Here is a 24,633-nt window from a genome sequence, read left to right as displayed (position 1 = left end):
GCAGTCCAATTTCCAATTAACACTAATGGCGTCATAGTTTTGTTCTTGTTTTCGTTTAGTAACCGTATGTGTCATGTCATGTGTTTCGAGTTTTCTTGATTAGTAATCATCGACGTATGATTTTGTCATTTAGATGTAAACTTAAATACCAACGCGATAAGCAATTATCGACATGTTGCATACCTTGTCAATCACTCATAAATTGTAATTTTCTAACATTGTTGAGTCCCTTCTCAACTAATATAGATTTTCCTTAACGTTATTATTCTAATGTAAATCCAATTAAACAAAGTAAAACAATAAATATATGAGGGTTTCGATCAAAGTGCTTGGTTTGTGATTTCATCTGAATTGAAAAATGATTTTCATACATTTTTTTATTTTTGATTTTTAAATTGCATAAATTAAAAAAAAAAAGAAAAAAAATGTAACGTGTGTAATTCATTTTATTGTAAATATTGAATAAAGTAGTGGGTTGGTGGGGTTCGTGAATTATTATTATTTTATTATAATGATGAAAATCTTATTTCTCCATCTAAGAATAAGATTCCTCCTTCATGTAAGTGCTAGTACTGATAAAAATACAAATTATGATCACAATAGATAAATCACGAGAGAAGATTTGTAATTACTGATCTTTTAAAGTGTGAGAGACTAAATTAGTGTGGATGACATCAGCACAGTAATAAAAGGATTATATATGTACAAACTTGAGTCATTGACTCCAAAAGAAGGGAACCTAATCTTACACAATGTTGGTAGAGCAGTGAAATTTTTTTGGTAAGATTCTCTTCCCTTTGTTTTTTTATCCCCTCATATTTAAACAGTCCCGATTAAGTAGGATATGATTAATTTGCGTGGTTATGGGGATGAATATATTATTTCTGTCCCCAAACCAAACTGTTGTCATCCCTACAGTTAAGTTATTTCAACATCTTATGTAACTTTTTATAGAGAAATAAAGATAAAATAAAGAGTGAAAGGAGGAGAGGGGAGGAGGAGAATCCGAGTTCGAGATTTTTAGGCCCTTTGCAAGTTGCAAAACTTGGGTCATAAAACCACTTCACTAGCTGACTTGGTCCTGGCAGCAAGATATTGAGGACGTGTCGATGATCGATAACGTGTCGATGTACTTTTGAAATTAGACGGTGTAAGTTGGAACCCAATTCTCTTCCCTCTACGAGTCCACCGGGGAGGGTGGGTGGGTGGCATAACAATCAGAAGAACAAGCAAACATACATAGAGCAAAGGGAAGAAGATTAAAAAGTTGATATCTTCTCGTTAGGGAGGCAGCATATATATAAATCAATTTATATATTTCATTTCATCCCATGAAGCTGCTGCATCTGCAATTCTGCATGCACGTTTAGTTTGTTAGTCCTGTGATTATTATTATCATCATCGAATAAATGGGATATCAAACAAAAGAAGCACAGACATGAAACGACCAATCATTCACAAGAATAGTGTCTCTCTCTATCTCTCTCTCTCTCTCTCTCTCTCTCTCTCTCTCTCTCTCTCTATACATTATCAAAGGTAAACCTTACTTAATATTATTATTATATATTTAAGATGATGGATTTTTCTGCAAATGGGAAATGTCCCAGCAAATGGAAACCTCTCTGATTTGAAGTACAGATCAGCACGCGCACAAAGATGGAGAAGATAAAGAGACTATATAATATCTTGCTACTAACTCCTCCTACGCAGAGTCAGACATAAAACAGAGGCCAACATATCACTACTCACGTTATTCGAACCTCATTGGATAATTCGATAATTGGATTCCAGTTTCACTCTTTCTTTCTACGAATTTTACAATATATATGGCCTCTAAACAGATAATTACCACACAAATTGTTTGTTTTCCTAATATCACATCACATATGTATATATAATTATAGGGGATAGATCGTGTCACTACACTTTTTACACAATTTTTGACACACATGTTCGTGGACCTACTTAATAATATTATTTGAACGATCCGAATTGCTTATTTTTTAAGTTTTATCTCAAATATCATATCTATCAAAATTACTCAAATCTAAAGCCATATGACCATTGGAATAAGGGTTTAGTTTTTTTTGTAGAACTGTATTCGTCCCTTTTATTCACTACAAATGAATGTCTTAGTAGTTATGGATTTGTCTAATTTTTTGCAAGTATAATCTATGAATGATATTCTAAAAGATAGACAATTCGGATTGTTAACAAAGCAGGCTCCACACGTATGTGTGTTAAAAGTTGTGTAAAAAAGATAGTGTCATGGATCCACGTATTATATATACGTGCTTATATTATATTTCTCTATCGGTTTTTTTTCTTTTCTGAGTTGGGTAGATAACTAATAAAATTGGAATCGCTTACATCCTAACCAAATCTTGTATCCAGTGGATTCGGAGGGCTTTTGCACCTTCACAAAGGTGTTCCTCATATTATTTTTTTGGGAACTACCCACAACTAGGACAATTTCTTAATCTTGTGACAAAAATAAGACATTTCAAATATGCACATGCCATGCACAACAATCAGACAAAAATAGTAATTTTCCTACACCTTGAAATGACCAAATTGTCCTCCCATATAAATGGGTTATCCAGAAATTCCAGCTCTCATTCTCATTTTGTAGAGAGAAACAGAGGGGACCTAATTCTAGTTCAAAGCTCTAACCCACCCATCTTCTTCATCCAAGAGCTCTCTCTAACCCACCCATCTTCTTCATCCAAGCTCTCTCTCTCCTCTCTCTACATTTTGAATATGCACAAGAGCTCTCTCTCTAACCCACTCATCTTCTTCGATTTTTACCTTTTCATTCGTAGGTTTTGTGACCTGGGTTTGCTTAATTTTACTTTTTGATTGATGGATTTTTGGAGTTGAAGTTGACTGGTTTGGTGTTTCTTGGAGAAGACCCAAATCCTTCAATTTAAATTTTTTTTTTTATCATTTCTCTTATTTATATGTGGGTTTTCATTTCTTTTGTCTTCTCCCTCCCTCAGCTCCCTCTCTCGATCCAAATTTACAAACACTAAAATAGGGTTTGACTTTTGCTGCAATTAAATGAAAAAACGTATTAAAGGTCAGTTGCATTTTGGAGAAGAGATAAATTTGAAGGAAAAGAGAGAAATCAGAGTGGAAAGAAGGAAGAGAGAAGGATATGGATGAAATTGTTTCGCATACTCGTTCGCTCTCTTGGTATTAAACTCGCTCATACACTGTATGTACATGATATGCACATGTTATGCTCACAAATTTGAGCTCAACCCAAAAACTCATAACTCACATCTCTCTCTTTGAAATCAGAAAAATGACCCTAAACTTTATATGAAGAATCGAAGATTCATTAATTTGAATTTGGTATCAAATTTGATTGGGTTCAAATATTTAAAGGATTTGAAAAAATTACAATTTGAATGGGCATGAAAGAACCTAAGAATCAAAGGAAATTGTTTCACAAACTCGTTTGTTTTTTTTTTTGTATTTGCAGGGCCTGCCTCTGAATCAAAGGAAAAAGTAGTAAACTACTTTAATGTGAAGAGTATCAAAGATGTAAATACGCACCATCTACGCATAATACACTATATGCACACCACATGCACATGATATGCACAGAACGAGAGAAACTTAACGGCAACGTATTGGTATAGTGGATACAATTAAAACATAATTGTTATGTATATAAAGTTACAGTGATAGTTTGAAAAGTCTTGTTACATATATCAAGCATCGCTTAACCGTTCACGTGGAAAACATGATACTCGTTCTTGTTATTTCACGGACAGCATAACCCTTAACATCCTCTAAGTTTTTTCTTAATTTTGTTTTTCGCCGAGGCCAACTAGGTTGTGGTTATACTCGCTAAATTTTGAGGCACAACAATAACATACGTGCATCATAACTAGTGAACATTCCCACTTCTCATATTAGATGTAACCATTCACACCACATGCACATTACGGAAAAAAATTCACAAATTTCTACAATTGGACACTTGAACCAAAAATTGTTCCATCATGGTCTTGTAGTACGTCAAAACTTGAAATTTATTCCACAACCCATATGCCCCAACATGAAACACAAACCCTAATTTAACTTCTAAGTATTAATTCATCTTACAAACAACTCATTTATTCCATAAATCATTGATGAATGAACTTGGAACTAAACACCCTACAGCTATGTCTGTCAAAGCTTCTGTCGTCGAAAAAATGGAACTTTCCGGCCAAAACAAATAATATGGTACAAAACCCAGCTCACTCTTCTCACCTCTCTCTCCATTCCTTTGTTCAAAATCAGAGGTATGAGGTGAACCCAAAACCCAGCTCACTCTTCTCGCCTCTCTTAGGACTTCCATCTCTTCAAAATCGGAGATCAAAGATCTGAGGAAGGGAGAAAGAGTAGAGAGAGAAAGTGAGAGAAGAGAGAAAGGAATTGAGAGAGAGAGAGTAGGGAGAGAAATCAGAAACGGGAGAGAGAAAGTGAGGAATAACCCATTTAAATGTGGGTATTTTAGTCATTTTGATTTTGTCCTATTTATATCCAAAGATTAATAAATTGTCCAATTTGAGATATTTCACTATTTTTTTTTGGTTAATTTCTTTTAAGAAAAAGCACCCATTGTATTGTATAAACCCATGACTCACAGTACAAAAGATTTGAGGAATCTTTAAGTCCTTTTTTTTTTTTTTTTGTTGAATCTCCAAGGAAGTCAAAGCCTAATTAATTATACAATGTAAAGAAACTACAGTATGGACTACACCTGCAACAACTAGAATTGTGACTTGTCAATGTAATGGAGGTGCTCAGTTTTATCGTAAACGAAACTAACCTGCTAAAAATGCAGCTATCATATAGCCAAAGAGACAAAGGGGAAGGTTGAATAATGCACCCATGAATCCATCTGCTTCACCAGAAGTCTGCACAATTGCAAATTCCATCCTTGAAATGATGAAACCAACTCACGTCTCTTGCAGTTATTTCTCTCTTTGTAAAAAGATCAGTGATCATGAACTTTATGGCAGCATGGCAATCACCACAAACTTGCAAATTCTTGGTAACTAAGATCGGTTTGCCCGGGCTCAGACTAAGAATTGCATTAGCAATGGCCAGTTTCTCGCTGTGGTAATGGAGGATTCTTTCTTTCTCCTCTTCCTCAACACCTCGGAGAACAAAAACTATTTTTTGCACGGTATCCTAGCTGTTTCATATCTACTAGTAGTTCTTCTAGTATTTCATGTATCTGAGCTGATTGAGGATGGGACAGATCTGCACCTAAAAATCCATGGATAACACCATTGATCTCAACCCAATTGCATCCTGGACTCTTCTTAAGGCCTTGGTCCTACTTGATTCTGACATCGGCTGCATCATCCCGCCTTCCAACAGCATAAAAGGACCAAATTTCCAGTACCTGCAAGTCCTTTCCCTTGAATTTTCTTGGATACTTCTTCCCGAGTTCCATATTATTATGGACTCTGCATGCATCATGCAAGCAGTGCGCTGCACACATGATCATCATCCTCAAACGGCATTGTTCGGATGAAACATTGTGCCCCATCCAAACGTCCAGCCCGGGCGAGAGATCCACCACGCATATGTAATGTTCCATCCTTGGGGTTATGTTGAACTCCTGACTCATTGCACTAAACCAGTGTTTGCCTTCAGTTACAAGCCCCGAATGGCTGCAAGCAGATAAGAGGCCAATGAAAGTCACATCATCGGGCTTAATACCACATGCCTGCATATGATGAAACTGTAAAATTGCTTCCGTGCATGCTTCCATCCCAAGGCCATGATTCCCATAACCAACTATCATTGCATTCCATGAAATAATGTCACGCGCAACCATTTTATCAAAACTTAACATCCCCCTCCTCGTTCTCTACTTTCACCTAATCACTACGACTCTCAAACTGTAAACACAAGTTAAATTGGCTTTTGGACAAATTAAGGAATAAGGTTAATTTCAACCAACAGTAAAGTATGTATAATTAAAAAAAAAAAAAAAAAACCTTAGGTGGCATTTGATGTGGACAGCTACATCATTTGAATTAATCAGATTTTTAAATTTAGCTTATTATTTAATAAACTAATAATTAAGAAAAACTAGTTAATTAAATGCTGATTATGGTATATGAGGAGTCTTTCTCCTTCATTTCCTTGGGTTTTGCAAATTTTTCAAATGATGTGGCTGTCCACATTAGATGCTACCTAAGGTGATATAGGAATATAGTATAAAACATGGTATGAATAGCATTATCTAAAATATAATTTGGCCCACATATTATGTGCGTAGTTTTGGGGGGAGACGATAAGATTTTTGGTTGTTAAAGAAGGATTGGATTGGTTTCTTAGCATTATCAAGGTACGAAATGTGTGGTCAAATTAAAATTTTGGTCTTGTTAACATTACCCGTCTATAAAGTATAGTTGTGATCAATTTAAAGATAATTTCGCTCATGCTATTTGAGTAGATGAAAATAGATAGTATGAGACTTACTCATCTCATGCAAATAATCCTTCTGTTTATTTATAACGTCTAACATACAAAAGTCATATAATACAAAGTGGTAAACATACACCACAAAGATCCACAATAAGCCAATAAATCTGATCCATTTAGACCCCATACATAATCATCCTATTCCAACCAAACCAACCCCATCTCATATATATGTCATTTCAGCAGCAAAAGAGCATGCATTTGACCAGTCATCAATTACACATAAAACATGCACATTAATTCAAGACTACAAGATAATAAAGAAATAATTCTAGATAAATAGATGTGTGTGTTGTTTAGAAACTCGTATGTATTTACAAAGAATTGGATATCTTATAATTTGGAAGCAGTTTTGTCATTCCACCTTAAAAACGAGGGGAAGGGCTGGGCACATGTCCCGTGGTCCTTCTTCAACTTCGTCCTGATACGTGACGTATAGACACATGTATACGTGTATTATAATATCTAATTGATAATTGGAGAGATGATCTTATAACTTATGAATGAAGCCAATCATATTTTAGTAAACTGTGTCTTGCGAAACTCATGACATCACACGATCTATGTCTAAAGTTTGATATAGATTTTGTAGTGACTAATAGCTGGTAAAAGTAGAAGAGAAACAATCAAAGACAATAAAATTAAATATACTATGTAAAGGTCAATGGAGATGTCAAATATATAAGAGCCTTGTCATGTGTTTCGTCCAGTAGTAGAGTATAACTTTAGCTAATTTAGTAACAACTCAACTCATTGTCAAGATCTAATATGAGAATACTGTAACTGTAACTTATAAAAGGGCCTTCGGCCGGAAAGGGATAAGGGGATTGAGGCTTGAAAAAACGAAAGTGAAATTAAGCTCCCAAATTAATTAACAAAATATATGATCGTTTTGTAAGAACAAGTGACACATTACACTGTGTTGTGACGAATGTTTGAATATATGACTCAAATTCAATCTAACAACAATGTGTTTGACATAAAATCATAACAGGAGAATTTTTTTTTTTTTTTTGACAAGATCTTAACATGAGAATATATATATAACATGTATGAACACACACACATGCATATATATATATGAGAGACTTTGGATGTGGTCCTTAGTTATGAATATTCTTTGATTGAGACCTTGTTGGTTTTTAATTTTTTTATCAAGGTCCCTAAAATTAATGTGATAATTTATTTCTATGTACGTTACTATATTTTTAAATTAAAAATTAGATTTTAGTTGTTTATATAAATGAGATTTTAAATAAAAAAACCATAATTTGTGGGATTAAAAATATTAAAATATAAATATACTATTGTGTGTGTGTGTGTGTGTGTGTGTATAAACATGGGTACATTCATCAAAATTAACCAAAAAATTAATTGTATCAAAACATAGGTACATTCTTCAAAATCACAAAAAAAGAAAAAGAAAAAGATATTAGGCTTAATAACATTAGTAAATTTCTTCGATTAAACTTGACATGGATACATTTTAAAATCAAAGAAAAAAGAATGCACCCATATAAGTTTAAAAATGGATTAGAAAAAAATTGAATAGATTATATATAAAAAATTGTACATTTTATGTATACACAAATTGGTATATTTAAGAATGAGTACATTTTAAGATTAAAAAGTTTTACATAAATGGGTACATATAATTAGCATGGGTACATTTAGCAAAATAAAAAGTACAAATAAAAAAAATATATGGGTACAAATACAAATAAACTTTAAAAAATATGGGTACAAAAAGAAATTAATAAATGGGTGCAAATTAAAATTGAAAAGAAAATTGGTACAAATTAAAAAAGAATTACAAATTAAAAATGGGTACAAACTAAAACTAAAAATATATGATAAAAAATTTAGTCATAAATATAAATATACTAATTGTAACATTTTTAACATTAAACTAATATATTTAGAAATAAAAAAAAATATTTTATTATTGAAATAATTAATGATGTTATTAATACCCAAAGTGTGACATCCCACATCGCCCAGGGGAGTGATTCTTAAATGTATATTCCCATCTCTACCTAGCACGACGCCTTTTGGGAGCTCACTGGCTTCGGGTTTTATCGAAACTCTGAAGTTAAGCGAGAAGGGGGCTAGTGCAATCCCATGATGGGTGACCCACTGGGAAGTTCTCGTGTGAGTTCCCAAAAACAAAACCGTGAGGGCGTGGTTGGGGCCCAAAGCGGACAATATCGTGCTAGGTCACCCATAGGGAAGTTCTCGTGTGAGTGCTCAGAAACAAAACCGTGAGGGCGTAGTCGGGGCCCAAAGCGAACAATATCGTGCTACGGTGGTGGAGCGGGCCCGGGAAGTGATCTGCCCCGGGCCGGGATGTGACAGTTTGGTATCAGAGCCTAACCCTGGCCGTGGTGTGCCGACGAGGACGTCGGACCCCTAAGAGGGGTGGATTGTGACATCCCACATCGCCCAGGGGAGTGATCCTTAAATGTATATTCCCATCCCTACCTAGCACGAGGCCTTTTGGGAGCTCACTGGCTTCGGGTTCCGTAGGAACTCCGAAGTTAAGCGAGTAGCGCACGAGAACACTCTCAGGATGGGTGACCCATCAGGAAGTTCTCGTGTGAGTGCCCAGAAACAAAACCGTGAGGGCATAGTCGGGGCCCAAAGCGGACAATATCGTGCTACGGTGGTGGAGCGGGGCCGGGAAGTGATCCGCCCCGGACCGGGATGTGACACAAAGACTTCGATCAAAAATTAAAAATGAATAGGATTTTAATCAATGAAGTAGCAAAAAGAAGAATGAAAACCTAATTTCTCATATATATATATATATGATTTTTGTTAACAAAATAAACAAAATTGAAATATAATAAGCAAAATTTAAAAATATTCAGTAAGGCAGAGAAGTGTCAACAGGAAGAAGGTTTTGTCTGAGAATCTGGAAAAGGAAAAGTGAGGTCCTGATGCGGAGTGAGGAAAGACCTTAATACAAGGGACTTTCGGTCCTTTTTATACCTCTATATATAACATGATCATGATGCCATAAATCATTAGCTAGCTAGCTAGGAGGAGGAGGAGGAGAAGGACGATCGATCGGTCGCAAGGAAACAATCAGTGACAAAAAAAAACTAGCTAGCTTGCGCCGTGCGTTCATATCAATTATATGGCGCCAGTGGGATTGCCTCCCGGTTTTAGGTTCCACCCGACGGACGAGGAGCTGGTGAATTATTACCTCAAAAGGAAAATCAACGGCCAGGAGATTGAGCTCGACATCATTCCTGAAGTTGATCTCTACAAATGCGAGCCTTGGGAATTAGCAGGTCGTTCATCGATCATCATTTGAGTACTCTTACTAATCAACATCATTATTATTCAAGCAGTATACCATTCATGATACTTAACTTACTCGTTAGCGTTTGAGCGCTATTAATGTAGTATACGTACAATGCAAATTATGTCATCTATATTTACATGTATAGTTGCATACAATTACATATTTGATTGGTGCATCAATCAATGCAGAAAAATCGTTTTTGCCAAGTAGAGACCCGGAGTGGTACTTCTTTGGACCGCGGGATCGAAAGTACCCTAATGGCTTCAGAACAAACAGAGCAACGAGAGCAGGATATTGGAAGTCGACTGGAAAAGACAGGAGAGTGACGTGCCAGAATCGAGCGATCGGAATGAAGAAAACGCTGGTTTACTACAGAGGCCGAGCCCCTCAGGGCATTCGGACTGACTGGGTCATGCACGAGTATCGCCTCGACGACAAGGACTACTACTGCTCCTCCGACCCCGACACCTCGTCCTCATCTGCCGCAATTCAGGTACCTTGTTCTCCATCACTAAATTAATTAATAATACACAAATGTACTATTATACTGGGGTGTGATATTTACACACTCCTTTTTACTTCTCACACACCTTTTTAATTTTCGATCATCTAATTGAATGAACTGACAACGATCAAATGACATAATTAAATAAGGGGTGTGAGAGAAGTAATTAGGGGTGTGTGGATAGCACATCCAATTATATATATAATGTCCACAGGTTAATTAGTCAGTTAGGAGGATTAAGGATTATTCTCTTCGTATCTGTAGCTCATTTTATTTGTCCCAAACGATTCTCATCATTAAATTGTTGAGTATAGTGGGATTCAATCAATATTAAGTGCCAGTGTGACTTATAAATTCAAGATGATCACTCTCACTATTTTATTGAATAGAACTAAATAAGATGACCACTCTCACTAATTTATTGATTAGAACTAATTATGTGGTGATCAGGAAGGAACTCACTGTTACTGATTAGCTGATGAAAAAACAAAAAAAGAAAAAGAAAAGAAAAGATGATTAGAATAATTATTGTGAGCTTTAGTTAGGAAGTATAACTTCACATTGTATTACAATCACACTGTCTATTTTTTATATTTTCTTCAAATATTATCTTTACCAAAAATCGCACAGAAAGGAAACCATAAGACCATTGTTTCAGAGATTAATCTTTTTTTCGAATCAGTAGGATATATTTGACCTAAAAAGCATGAAGTTCGATGCTTGAGGCAGGGAGAAAAGCATTTCCTTTTTTTTCTCATACTTTTTTATTTTAATTTCTACCTCTTTTCTCCTAAACTTAATTAACACTCCAATTATAAATTAAAGGATTAATTATAGAACATAATGACCATAAGCTATCGTGTATAATAATAAAAAGTAAAACTATCAACGTGAAACTTGCATGAGTTTGGAATTGCATGCATGTAATTTACGATATTATACTTTCGAAATATATAAATACTGTAATAAATAAACACATAGCTGACATATATTCGTTGCTTGCACTGGATCACTTAAATCTCTTTTTCCTTTTTATAATCAGACAAAAGTACAATCCTCCACAAGATTCAGATATGAATTAATATCCCTTAATTAACTCAAGCTTGATTAAGAACTAAGGATTATTATACTCTACTTATGTTTGATCATATAACTAAGGCTTTCAAACTAAAATGGTATCTGGCATAACTCCACAATTGTAGAAGTGGTTCATGATTTTGTCCACTGTAAATCACTTTAGTCATTCCATAAAAATCTATTAATATCTTGTTAAATTGTCACGTGAACGACCACATGATCATCCTTTTATATATATTTTTTTGTCAAACAACCCCTTTATTTAACGAGGAGATTTTTCATCTTAAAAGTGATGGATAACTGTGCTTGCCACCAGTTATCCCATTTTTAAAAGAAAAAAAAAAAGGAGAAATTTTTTCACAAATAACTAAAATGTTTCCTGTAAACAAACTTAGAGACAACTTTTATCGATTTTATTAAACACAGCCTACCACTAATTATAAAGCAGCCTAACTCCACATCGATCACTTTCATTTGTGTAAGAAGGTGTCGGGGACTTTTTACTTTATTCCAAAGTCCAAAACAATTAATACGCACATATTGTTATCAATTATATAATATTTTATTCCAACTCCTTTTACACTTTGACTAGAGAAATTAATTAACTAGTATGAATTTATATGCAGGATTCTTTTGCATTGTGTCGCGTGTTTAAGAAAAATGGCATTTGCTCGGAGATTGAAGAGCAGCAAGGCCAATCAAGTCATTTAACACTAAACAATATTCATGAAAGATCACAAGGTGTAAACAATGATCACTGTGATCAAACCCTGTCACCGGAGAATCCGATGGCATCGTCATCGTCAATCTCATGCCCGCAGGAGGAAGATGACAAAGACGATTCGTGGATGCAGTTCATCACAGATGATACGTGGATGCAGTGTGTCTTCTAACACTGGTGTCAGTGGTGAAGATCAGCTCTCTCATGTGGCCTTCACAAACTAACTGATCAATGGAGATGAGTATATGGATGGTTACCGGAATATTGGTGTTGGCGGTAAATAACCTGAAAATGCATGTATGGACGGATGTAACTTTCAAACAATAAAATACAACATATATACACGATTTCATGAAGAACACTAGACAAAGGCTTGTCATCATACCTTCATTAATTGGTAGATTAATTATCTTTAATTGGCTTTAGTCATTTTATGACGGTTTGGTTTGGTTTGGTTTTGTTGGCAGATTCTCTAGTGAGTCAATATCTCAGATGACCAGTCTAGAGATTTTGTTATTAAACTCTTTCCTGAGGTGATTTGGGTGTTACTTGTGGAATAAAGCTATATATATATATATATATACACATTTTTAACAAATCGAATTTGATGTTTTACCTCTTGAATGGCATATTAATCTTCACAGTTTCCACTGCTTGAATTCTGCAGAGCCTAACATGAAGGAACTAGCATTTCGATGCCCACCGCCTCCAAATTCCTGAGAAGAAAATGCAAAACGTGTTTTAGCTTTTTCCAAAGTACTACATATATGTGCCAGTTAATTCCATGTTTAACAGGCAGAAAGAAAATCCATGTGATGACAGAACAACCTGTGAGATGAGTGTTGTGTCTTCGGTGTCCACACTCCTAAGGCTTATTTTTAGCATTTGGTCATTTTCAAGCTCAGGCACTCTGTATACAACAGCACCAATGCCCCTACAAAGAATTTAAAAGAAACAAAAAACATAACTAAAGTGTAAAATGGAAGAATGGCACTGATTAAAATACATCTCAAACAAGTTACTGAATGTGCATTGGATTTCCAGATGGGTGGAACAGTTTGAGTTGAGCTCAATAAAACCATGCTTGGAAGAGAACAACCTCAATAAACAGGCATAAAAAACTGATTCCACAGAAAACAAACAAAATAACATGAATATAGTTCTGAAAAATGTAGATGACAGGATATAACCCTTTTCTACTAAAAGTTTATCCACATCGATTTCAAACAGAAAAACAAGATGAAATAATGAATTGCCAGAATAGTACATTCAAGGAGTCTAATATGGGTCTATACTAACCAGACTTTTTACCGAGTAAAACAGGAGCAAAAATAGCCCCAACGGTTCAACATGCTTCAGTGTTCAATCCTAACATCAGTTTGGATATAGTGCGATTATTTTTACATCACATGGTTTCTCCCTTAAAACTTTCACATTTTCTTTCTACAATTCTTTCATAAAATTCTTTTAATTGCAAATCGGTTTGCAAGACTACTTCCTCAATACACTTCCTTCACCAAAAATATCATCATCATGAATCCAGATCTTGAAAAGATTACTGTGTCAGTAGTCGAGGTTCAAATTTTGAGCGAATCACTTGGTCCTCCCAATCAGACATGATTTGCAACCCCTTCAAAGAGAATGGATAGAAAGGTATGGATTGCGATTCTAAGAAACGTGCAGTTTCAGGAGGATAGGATTCAACAATTGAGTAGTCTCTCCTCTTAGTTCTCTATGAGGCCCGCAACCAATGATAAAACTGAATTCAAACTAAAAAAGCCCAAGACTTCTAATCTTGACGCATTGCAGTAATGGAAAGAGAAGCAACATGAAGCGCGCCCTGAACGCTAATTCCAATAAATGTCATTTCAAGACCATGAGTAAAGAAACAGAATGCTACATACCTTAAGCTTAGACTACGGCTTTTAGTAGCTAATTGATGTCCGAGTTCACTCCTCAACTCGGAGATAGAATCTGCGGTGACAGCCTACAAGCAGAAAAGATAAGATTATGCATTTCCTATCAATTTTATTTCTTTCTTATGTTCAGACACACACACAGAGCAGCAGCAGCAGTCCAATAGAAAGCAGAAAAGAAGTATACTAATAAGTATTAATACCAGGCAACGTCCAAAGGCTCCGCCGCCAAGTGCAATTTCATAAGACGAACTGAGAGCTTCATCTATTAATTTCTGCTTGTCCGATAAGTTCGCCATTCCTTCACTAATCAAAGACTCCAAATCCAAAGAAAGCAGCTACTCATTCAAACCAAATATCAATAAAGCACACAACTTTTCAGTAAATTCAACACCATAAATTAATAAGGCAAGCAAATTTGAAATCACCTGTTGGAACAAAGATGGGTTCAACCCGACGTCGTATTCAAGGTTCAAATCTTTGAAACCACTACTGAAAGCTTTACTATTTGGAAGCATCCACCTCCATAGATCCCCATCCTCGATATACTCGAACAGCCTCCTCACCGCGTCAAACCGAGCAACCGCCGCCTTGTTGTCGGCGTCAATTTTGTCCCTGAAGTAATCGAAAGCGATGGTGGCGCCGCTCCTGTTCATGTCTACGACGCCGGCCACGTTTCCGCCTATGGGGGTTCCAATGGCAGTCTTGTGATGGTCCAAGACCACGACGTTCGGGACCGCGGAGGAGATCTTCTGGACGAAACCAGGGGGGCCCACGAAGTCGAGGAGGTAAAGGTGGTCGATATCGGCGAGAGGGAGGTGTTGGGGGGTGATGGGGCTGTAAACGGTGTTGGGGAAGAAGAGGGGCTCGACAGAGATGGCGGAGAAGTAGAGGTGCGCCGCCAAAGCAGCAAACGCGCCGTCCGGGCAAGGGTAATGGTACAACACTGCCGGTCTCGTGTTAATTACCATATTCATGTTCGCAGCCGTGCCGGACGCCTACTGCGACCACTGCTGCCTAACTCAGCTTTGCCGCCCCGCCGCTCTGCCTCCTGTGACTTCTAATTGTTTTTCATTTTTAAGTTAATTATAAATTTGCCCCCTGAGTTTAGTGATTGTTTCACTTCGGGTTTTAAAAGAAAAAGTTAATTCAAGTTTGGTCCCTAAATCATCAAGTTTGGCCCCACCCACCATGCCCCAGTAGGGCAGACGTACCTAAAACGCTCTCCCCACAACTTTATAGACTTGTGGAAGCAGAGTGTGGACTGGCTCTGACTGCAAATGGCAACGACCGTTGTTATCCTGAGGAGCCCTGCAAATCCATGGCCTTCCAGTTCGAGCAACAGACTCAAACAACAGAAGACATCTTCTCAGGTGGTCGGCGGCTGCTGCACCATCACTTTCACCTCCTCAATTGCCTGCCGTGCTTGGCGGAATAAGCAGTCCCTATCCTCCTCTCCCAAACACAAAAACCGCACCTTCTCGCCATCGGCGTCTCTTTCTCCTTCTTCTTCTTCTTCTTCTTCTTCTTCTTCTTCCTCCACCTCCACCAAGCTCTACGTCAGTGGTTAGCTTTTCTCTCTTTCCCAATTTCCCTTCATATATATATATATATATTTATATATTGATTGATAACATGGAATTGCAATTGTATGATTGAAAGGTGAAAACTTTTTCAATTTGCATTTGTAAAGCACCAAACTTGAGGCGGTCTCTGTTGGAGGCTTGAATGATGGACAATTTATGCATTTGGGTCCTCTTACTTTCTCCAAATTAAGGATGCTTTGTCAATTGTCAATTGTCATGCAGGGCTTTCGTTTCGTACCACTGAAGAGAGCTTACGAAATGCTTTCCAAAATTTTGGACAACTTGTAGAAGGTGAGAGCATCAAAGATTTTGGGCACGTTTCTTTTCTTAGTTGAGCTGCGATTAGCCTCTGTCAGCTGTTTTTCTGTTGATTTTAACTTTGTTTTGGGTTTCGAATAATTCCATTTCAATTTGTAGTCAATTTGGTGATGGATAGAATTGCAAATAGGCCAAGAGGCTTTGCTTTTCTCCGCTATGAAACTGAAGAGCAATCCCAAAAGGCTATCGAGGGAATGCACGGAAAGGTACGTGCTGCCCAGGAGGCTCCATTTTTCCTTTTCGAAAAGAAGATAAATAATTATGAAAGAAATTACACTGCTTGAGAGTCTCATACCAAACATGCACTAAAGCCGCAGTACAAGAGCGTTTGAACTGTTTTCAAGGCTGAGATACTCTCTCAGACTTTCGGGCTTTACTAGTATAAGATAACATTCGCCAACAAGTGAAGCAACAATATATCAAGGAGAGTGTCATAGGAGAACAGAGTTTCGTAGTAATTAGATATAATCTTATTGCACAAGAGAGATCTTGGAGACTTGGGATTTTGGCCTGCTTGTATCAGGGACCCCTATGTGTTACGGGTACCTTTGATGGCAACGTGAAAAGGTTTCTATCACCTTGTAATTATCATCTAAACCAATGGTGGTGCGTAAACTTTAGCATAAACGTGAAACATATGTTATCACGAGAAGTGTAGGCATAGTCATACTCTGCTCTAACGTTATGCCATCATTTTCAGCTGTGCTGCCCCGATTGTGACTCATTATTGTCAGAAACATGCATTAACCTCATAAATCAAATCCCCTCAAGGATGTGCATGCTAGGTAGCCTTAAAGTATGTTGGTTTGGTGAAGTAGTGCATAGTTTCATAGTCCATGACTGCTCTCAGACGTGTTGCCATTAGAAGGGAAACCACAACTAGGTGGACATGCTTTCAATTGGAAATCTTCACTTATTGACGTGTAGGTCAATGACTATAGTCTTTTATACCTGTTCTAGGGTCTAGAGAGTCAATTGTTTTTGAGCTTGATGAAACATTGAGTTAGTTGTTTGATGGAGTTTGTGTCCTATGTGACTTGAGAAGATATATATAGTGAACTGATGGCCTTTTGAACCTTGAACTTTTTTTTCTCGTTTCTAATGATTGCTGCGCACACCAGCACTCGTTTCCAATATCTTTGGTAGCTTTGCTTATATTGGCTCGGCCACAATGACGTAACAGATATTGAGATTTTCTTTGCTGCTTGTTTTGTTTTTTCAGTTTTTGGATGGCAGGGTAATATTTGTTGAAGTTGCAAAGCCGAGATCAGAGCTCCGTCAAAACCCCAAACAAAACCCAAGACGGTATTGAAGTGTCGGCCGTAGCCTATGATTGTTGTTTAACATAAAAGTCATCGATGCGTTCGCTTCGTTAGAATTCTCATGTGTGTGCTCTGGATTCAATTAAAGATCCAAACTTGTGCTCTCTTTGTCTGCAAATGTGACGATGCGTTAAAGGGTAGCGATTTTCAGTCTCCTTTTTGTCAAGGCAAGAAAGATTTGAAATGATTACGTACTGGCGATGCGATGCGACCAAGAAAATTGTCAAGGAAACGAATACGTATCCAATTGAAGCCTAATAATCTCGTATAAAGAATACATCCAGAAAGGAAGTTACTATTATTGCTTGTTGCATAAATGCAGCATCATCGGACAGGAACGTATCAAATTGTAAACTTTCAATCAAAGCGGGTATTGCTAAAAACTTGAAAACAGAACATCTAAAATGCAAAACTACGAGCAGATGCGAGCCCGTTGCCTGTCCCTCATGTCTTCGGAAACTATGACAGATGAGTTCTTACTTAGGTCTGCTAAACATCTTTTGTACGGCACAAACCCCTTCCGTGAACTGCAGGGGGCCGAACGAGTTTCTTCGCGTAATGAACTCACAGACTCTATGTGCTTCTCTCCTAAACTTTCCACTGCACTACCAAATGATCTTTCCGTCTGTTTAATTGTTTCGTCCGCACAAGAATCTACACGTATTTGTATTTGAGCTGAGTTTTGGTTACATGATCTGATGTGGAAGTACGGTAGACCATGATACATAGCCCACCATGGCAGAGGAGCTTCAGGATTAGGGCTATGTTTTTGGTGTTCCCAATCAGTTGTAGCACCACATGCCGATGGATCCAAATTACCAACAATCCCACCAAGTGTCAAACTCGTATCTATCGCATCTGATCTTGGTGTTTGAACAAGCTTATCATTGTCCCTCTCACAATTGTCTTGTTCCACCTTTGATGTCGGTGTCTTAGAATCCTCGGCACCAGTTGGAGATTGTTTCTCCGAGTCTGGTACCAAAACTGTCCTTCCAAAGAGCTTAATGCTCGCAGAAGCTCCTGAATGGCCAGCATCTTCTTCAGTACTCACAGTGTGATTGGAACCTGATCTGTAATTCTGGAAATCCACATCATATCAGAACCCAACCAAAACAGAGTACAGGAATCTAATCGGAATAAAAAAAAGAGTTCATCATACCACGGACGGAAAATTTTCCAAGACTGAGTCAGCAGATAACTGGACTGATGGCGAGGACCCTTGCACTTCAGCAGATGAGCTGAACGCCAAATAATCATTCTCCTTTTCAAAATGGGATGGGCCCGTTGAGCGCATGTCAGTGGTACATGAAGTCGGGGTTGAAGATCTGTTATGCTGGTCCAAAGCTGCAGACCCCAGTACATCTGAACCCTGTGCAGATAATACTGAAGAAGGAGATTGTTGGTCTTTCCCTTGAGCCGAAAATTGTGGGGATGGTGACCTTTCTGGTGTTCCATTGAGACAATCCACTGATTTTCGTGGATAAGGATGAACAGGCTTCCGCTTAGGCCTGGGAGGAGGAATCTCAATAGGCCTGATGGAGCCTTCGCTAGGTCCACATGACTCCTTAGAAACCTGGAAGCAAGAAAAACCATATCAATACAGTGAAGGATACATGCTAATAAAAAATACGGCCAAATGACGATTTAATAGGGGTCTTGAATATATAACTCAAGAAACTTCAGCATCCTGTACATACTACAAAAGGAAATTGGTACTAAAGTCGAATAGGCATTAAACCTTAGAGAAGAACTTTTGAGCATGACTTCGAATTTGAACTGCAGTTTTGGTGCCTACATGTTCTGCATAAAGATGAGTTTTACTTCATCGTCAGATGGTGTGAAAGGAAGTTACTCTAGAATCTAGACAAAGTTATAAGGCACTGAGCTTATACCTTCTATTTGACGCCAACCTCGGCCGTACAATTTCAAGGCTTCAAGGAACTTCTGATGCTCCTCCTCTGTCCATTTTGCTCTTTGTTTTGTAATCGTATACGGTTTCCTAACCTGAGGAAAGAAAACAAAGAACCGTTGAGCGAAAATTTAAGCAGGTACATAAATTTGAGGCAAAAGGAGACCCCTCCGTGACGAGGGCAATGAAAAGAAGGTGACCTTGGGTGCATGGTCACTGCCAAATGAACAAATCTCCGCATTAGATTGCGCATCACCATTTGAACTGCAATTTCCAACCACAACGGAGGCGTTGGACCCTGTGGCTTCAATCTTATCCTATGTCCAAACACAAAGTCGAGTTGATACTTTTGATTCCAGCATAGTAAAAATAACAAGCGAAAAAGCGTTCATCATTAGTACACAATTCGGTTCGAAAACACACAACAAAATAATTCTGCACGAGTTCGAAAACATCAAAACGGGCCGCATCGCAATATTAATCCAATACGGAGTAAGTAATCAGGTAAATTGCTTGATCTAGTTAACAGAAACATAATCAATCCACAGAAACAGATGAGGAAACATATTCATCAATTAATCATAAACTTAATTTAACCACTGCCTCAAAACCCCATCTTGATCTGAGACATCTATCTAAGTACGCATCGAACCGACAGTCAAATTCCTCAACTTTTGGAACATATTGTTCTAAGAAAGTATTCACTGACATGCCATCATCAGATTCCGACCAAAACAATGGATTAAAAAGACAGAAAATTGAAACATAGTAAGACAAATTGCTTTTGCATACCTCAACTGCCATTGCTGCTCAAATCAAACAGAACAAGTCCGACACGTTTACTCCAAACCGTTACCGAACAAAACCTTAATCTGCAAAATTGATTCACAACAAATCAAAAACACAGAATTTCATCGATTGGATATTCCGCTGAATCTAAATAATAAATAAATACTTTATTTATGAACAAAAAGGTCAAATAAGAACAAAAAATCAAACTTTATCAATTTTTTTTTTCAAAAAAAGAAAAGAAAAGATTTTTATGGGAAAATAAAGCAGATCAATCAGAAGCTTACCTCAAATGGTATTTGAAATATTGAAAATAAACTTTTTCTCGACAGTTTTGTAACTGGGAGAGAAGAAGGGAAAATAAACTCCCCTCGGACTTTCCCGAGAAACAAACAAACAGATTCCGGCGTCGGATAGCCGGAAAAAAAACAAAAGAATACAGAAACCCAAATCCAAATCCAGAGAAGAAGAGGAAGGAGGATGTAAAGAGAGGAAGAAATGTGAGAGTAGAGAAGAAGCGCACAAGGAAATTGAGAGTTATATGGAGGAAGAAAGTAAAAGCAGGATCCGCCACGTGAGAGTCAGACTGGAGAATTTTAATTTTAATTTAATTTCTAAGAAAATATAAAAGGTCGGGTGGGAGAAATCTTGTGGCTGAGGACGCAGGGGACCCTCAGACACCCGGCACTTTCTGGTGAGTTGTAACCTGTCTCCCACCTTTTCGGCTTTTCTCCCATATTAAGAAAACTCCAAAAATCCCCAATTTTTTTGTATTTTCTTGATATTTTTGTGGAAGATATTTAATCTTCCCAATACTCCAACCGAGATTTGGATAATTACTGCAAGACTGAGTCTTTTATCACCAATTAGATATTTTCATTTATTTCCAACATTAGACTCCTCCAAATCTCATGTTTTTCTATTACTTTTAGTATCTGCTATTGACATTTTAAATTAATATTTGCATATTTATTTAAAAGATAGTTTATTATATTTGTGAAATATTAAAATAAAATCATATAACGATATATTTATATTAAAATATAAAAATTTAGAACTAACTAGTTATAATAAGTGGAACAAAATAATATCATCCCAAATAATTGAGAAAAAAAGAAGAACAAGAGTTGAATAGAAAGGGTGATAATTGAATGATGAAATGAAGAAAATATCTCAGCCACGAGAAACAAGGAGAGACAAAAAGCCAAGTCCCCTTCACTTCTCAGTGCAAAGTGCAAGTGGTGTCCCTTCAACCTCAGATCGTGATCATATGATAAAGATTCGACACATAATATATATGGCAAATCCCTGCCATATATTTTTTTTTATCTAATTTTTAACAATATAATTCACTTTGTAAGGTATTTACACGATCCAATCGTTTATTTTTCTATATTTTTTTCTCAAAAATCATATCAACCCAAAATTACTAAAATTGACCATTGAATTAAGAATTTATAATTTCTTTATGGAATTGTATGTGTCCTTTTTTTTTTTCCTTACAAATAAATGTTTTAGTAGTTTTGAATTTGTCTAATTTTAAAAAAAATAATCTATGAATGATTTTATAAAAGATAAATAATTCAGATTATTAAAAAAACGTGTATCAAAAAACAAAATATATAAAAATAAATATAATGTCACGGGTGTTTCCCAATTAATATATATCAAACATATATCTAAATATCATGTGAATGTGATTTTTTGGGTAAGTCTACTGAAAATGTGGGGAGGTGGGAGCGAGAGGGACTGGGTGGTCCCCACTCCACCATTATCTGCGCTTTTTGACACATCAGCTGCTCTTTATTTCGTGTCTTCCTTATTTAAACGCCACGCTCGCAGGCCCCGCTGGGCCCACCATTGTGACCGTCACTCTCTTTCTATTCGTCCAGCCAAAACAACCATATTCATATATTGACCACAAAAAACTAATGATTTCTATTCTTTGAATATCTATATATCTATATATATATATATATATTCGGCCAAGAGGATATTATCCGAACAATTTATCCAATAACTTGGTTTCCCTTTTTTGGAATTGGATATTTTCCAAGGCAAAGCCTTGGGGTCCTTCTGACCGAATAACATGGACCGTTGGATTTTGATCTTATAGCCGTTAGATTAAAATCCAATGCCCCATGTTGTTCGGTTAGAAGGATCCCAAGGCTTTGCCTTTGAGAGGATCCAATTCCCCCTTTTTTTATTGATATTATCTGAACAATTTTACACATTAAAATACACCTTAATAAGTTTCAATCTAGAGAAATGCTAACTATCTTTTTTATTTGCTTTTCATCTTTTTTCTTTTAAATTCATCTCGTGCTGTGTGGACTCCATTTATATGTCAAACTAAAGAAATTATTTCGCAAAAACACAAATTTTATTTTTTCACACATACCCTTAATTACAACCCTACACATAACAAACAAAAAATCAATACGATCCTGAGCCCCGCCACCTATCTCTCTTACTTTTACTCACCCTAGTCCTGTTCATCTCTCCATGGATAGCAACATACCAGCAACTATGGGATTTTTAATACATTCGATATTATTGACATTATATAGTGGGATTTGGTTAAATTTAACGATGAACTAGTTAGAATAGTTTAGTTCAAATTTATTTGTTACCAAAATTAAACATAAACCTCTCATTTAAAAGTGATAAAATATGACGTTATTAAACTGATTAAAATTTAGGCCATTCTCCGGAAGGAGAATAGTGGAACCCACCCAATAGAATTTAGGCCAAAAACAAAAGTAGATAAAGAAATGGAAATTTTGCAACCACAAGTTTGTAGGTTTCAAGTATGTGCTGTAATGGAGGATCGTTGGGCAAGATTTCCGACTCTTTAATTTATATTTTCTTGGTTAGTTGGGATCAAGTTTGAGCTGCAACAGACAATTGACACGTGCCCCGCAAACCCATTCACATTTTATAAAGACAAATAAAATGCCCTTTTCCATTTCCTTGCTTTCTCCTCACTCTCTCCATTTAATTTTTTTGTATTTTAACTTTTAGTTTAATCTAGATGTTTTAATTTTATTTGGAAAAAAACGCTTAATTTACAGTTTATGATTTTAAATAATTTTAAAAAAGGTTTGTAACTCACCATAAGTGGGTTTTTTAAACATAATTTGCCCTTATTTAATAAATTGTAATTTTTATAAGTTGTAAGAAGGGAGAGGCATTATTGGAAGAAAAAAAAAAAAAAAAAAAAAAGGAAGGGAGAGGCATTAGTGGTATTATGTATGATTCCCAAAATGGCCTTCTCCCAAGAGAATCAGAGATTCATGTTGTTTTCACGCTTCCGAAAATTCATGTTAAAAGCCCACTTCAGCTTTAGGAGTTTGGGCATTGTTATATGTTCATAATGGGCTGAGTGTTGTTGGTGAGAAGCCCATAAAACATAGGCTCGCCAGTTTGCCAACTCTCTTATCAGACTCAGGCCAATCTTCTAAACCAAACATTTAGCAATGTATGTATGTGTGGGTGTGTGTGTAGGAATCCTTTAACAAGAGGGTTCCCCAATCTCAACCATACAATTTCATTAAGGTCAAATCTAACGGTCAAGAAGGTGTCCCCATATTTAAAAAAAAAAATAGGGATCCCTCTTGTTATGTATACATATATATATATATACATATATATATGTATATATATGTATGTATGTATGTATGTGGTGTATATATAAAATTGGCCTAAAATGCTCACATGTTAAATCTCAATTATTTAACTGATTAAAATTAAATATTAATTATATTACGATTAAATAACAATGATATAGCGATCATAAATCGACGGCATACTTAAAATTGATAGCTTTATCAATTGAAATTTGAAAAATAAGGTCTAGAGTCTAGGCTTGTGGGGTTATTGCATTTGGAGAAATGTCAATGTCTGCCTTCCTAATTTCCTCTTTTCTGATCGTAACTCTACCATCAAGGTCATTTAATAAAACCCTACATAGTACTAATGAAGTAAACCTGTGCAGACAACCACATGGTAGGCTGTATAGTATATCATATAATACAAATCAAATTAGATGGATTTAATTAATAAAATACTTTTGTCTTTTGTGATTTGAGAGAAATTCTTTAATCCGGATGTCCGTACACATGCACCAAACATAAGGGGATGAGATAATAATGGCTAAAAACAAGTAGCGTGTAAGATAGATGTTTTCTATCTGCAATTAAACAAACACGCAATTTGATCATCCACACCTAATAATTTTTATTGGGGAGGGGGTTTATGATCATGTCAACGAAACATAACCCGCAGTTCAACCCGAAGAGGTAACAAGGCAAAGGTAGGTAGTGTACTTAATAGGTTTACCGAGTAGAGTGGTGGAAAGCTAGGGTTGCATGGTGAATGATGATGGATGGAGGGTGTGGAAAGTGGGAAGCTATAGCTAGCTGTAGAGATAGAGTAACATGAAGCATTGATGGTGTTTTAAGACCCTGTCTTTATGGCTGACTATACCATACTGGTTTTGTTGCAGCACCTTCGGCTCTCGCTTGCTCAGTCTCCTCACAAACATTAAACTAATATAAAGTTTTGCTTTGGGCTGATCCATAGGCATTAGGCAATAACAAACCAAGTCCAATTTATTATCTTGTGTGCTGCTAACTTTGATGAACCCCATATTTATGAATTATGACCGACTGTTTCTG

The 24,633-nt window shown here is 36.5% G+C and overlaps 3 protein-coding genes and 1 pseudogene across 3 annotated transcripts; 2 read left to right on the top strand and 2 right to left on the bottom strand.

The window, feature by feature from the left end:
- Window positions 1-9,566: 9,566 nt before the first annotated feature.
- On the top strand, window positions 9,567-12,338 carry LOC137710262 (NAC domain-containing protein 54-like; annotated as a pseudogene).
- Window positions 12,186-15,028, bottom strand: LOC137710921 (uncharacterized). Its single transcript, XM_068450084.1, has 6 exons — window positions 14,459-15,028; window positions 14,234-14,368; window positions 14,019-14,101; window positions 12,943-13,048; window positions 12,731-12,830; window positions 12,186-12,399 (listed from the first exon to the last, which is right to left on the bottom strand). The coding sequence occupies exons 1-5, from the start codon at window positions 15,005-15,007 to the stop codon at window positions 12,753-12,755; spliced, it is 951 nt and encodes a 316-aa protein (XP_068306185.1). The 5' UTR covers window positions 15,008-15,028; the 3' UTR covers window positions 12,186-12,399; window positions 12,731-12,752.
- A 282-nt stretch (window positions 15,029-15,310) lies between these two features.
- LOC137710922 (organelle RRM domain-containing protein 6, chloroplastic) lies at window positions 15,311-17,443 on the top strand. The gene is made up of 4 exons (XM_068450085.1): window positions 15,311-15,596; window positions 15,839-15,907; window positions 16,034-16,140; window positions 17,157-17,443. The coding sequence occupies exons 1-4, from the start codon at window positions 15,311-15,313 to the stop codon at window positions 17,244-17,246; spliced, it is 552 nt and encodes a 183-aa protein (XP_068306186.1). The 3' UTR covers window positions 17,247-17,443.
- A 157-nt stretch (window positions 17,444-17,600) lies between these two features.
- LOC137710920 (protein REVEILLE 7-like) lies at window positions 17,601-20,484 on the bottom strand. Its single transcript, XM_068450083.1, has 7 exons — window positions 20,242-20,484; window positions 19,958-20,037; window positions 19,366-19,482; window positions 19,149-19,260; window positions 18,995-19,056; window positions 18,416-18,829; window positions 17,601-18,334 (listed from the first exon to the last, which is right to left on the bottom strand). Exons 2-7 carry the CDS (start codon window positions 19,967-19,969, stop codon window positions 17,669-17,671), a joined length of 1,383 nt encoding a protein of 460 aa, XP_068306184.1. The 5' UTR covers window positions 19,970-20,037; window positions 20,242-20,484; the 3' UTR covers window positions 17,601-17,668.
- Window positions 20,485-24,633: the final 4,149 nt, after the last annotated feature.

This window comes from Pyrus communis, chromosome 12 (assembly GCF_963583255.1).
Source record: "Pyrus communis chromosome 12, drPyrComm1.1, whole genome shotgun sequence".
Classification (NCBI taxonomy): domain Eukaryota; kingdom Viridiplantae; phylum Streptophyta; class Magnoliopsida; order Rosales; family Rosaceae; genus Pyrus; species Pyrus communis.
The sequence above is the reverse complement of the archived record's forward strand: the minus strand, read 5'-3'. Positions and strand labels throughout refer to the sequence as shown.

Bases quoted from the DNA above. Each gene is read 5' to 3' on its own strand.
- LOC137710921 (XM_068450084.1), bottom strand. From the start codon at position 15,007: ATGAATATGGTAATTAACACGAGACCGGCAGTGTTGTACCATTACCCT. The intron at 13,049-14,018 runs GTATGTAGCATT...AATTCTTTGTAG, and splicing joins AGCCGTAGTCTAAGCTTAAG to GGGCATTGGTGCTGTTGTAT. The intron at 12,831-12,942 runs GTTGTTCTGTCA...TTTTCTTCTCAG, and splicing joins ACACAACACTCATCTCACAG to GAATTTGGAGGCGGTGGGCA.
- LOC137710922 (XM_068450085.1), top strand. From the start codon at position 15,311: ATGGCAACGACCGTTGTTATCCTGAGGAGCCCTGCAAATCCATGGCCT. The intron at 15,597-15,838 runs GTTAGCTTTTCT...ATTGTCATGCAG, and splicing joins CACCAAGCTCTACGTCAGTG to GGCTTTCGTTTCGTACCACT. The intron at 16,141-17,156 runs GTACGTGCTGCC...TTGTTTTTTCAG, and splicing joins TCGAGGGAATGCACGGAAAG to TTTTTGGATGGCAGGGTAAT.
- LOC137710920 (XM_068450083.1), bottom strand. The intron at 19,261-19,365 runs GTCACCTTCTTT...TTCTTTCCTCAG, and splicing joins GCAGTGACCATGCACCCAAG to GTTAGGAAACCGTATACGAT. The intron at 19,057-19,148 runs GTATAAGCTCAG...ATCTTTATGCAG, and splicing joins AGGTTGGCGTCAAATAGAAG to AACATGTAGGCACCAAAACT.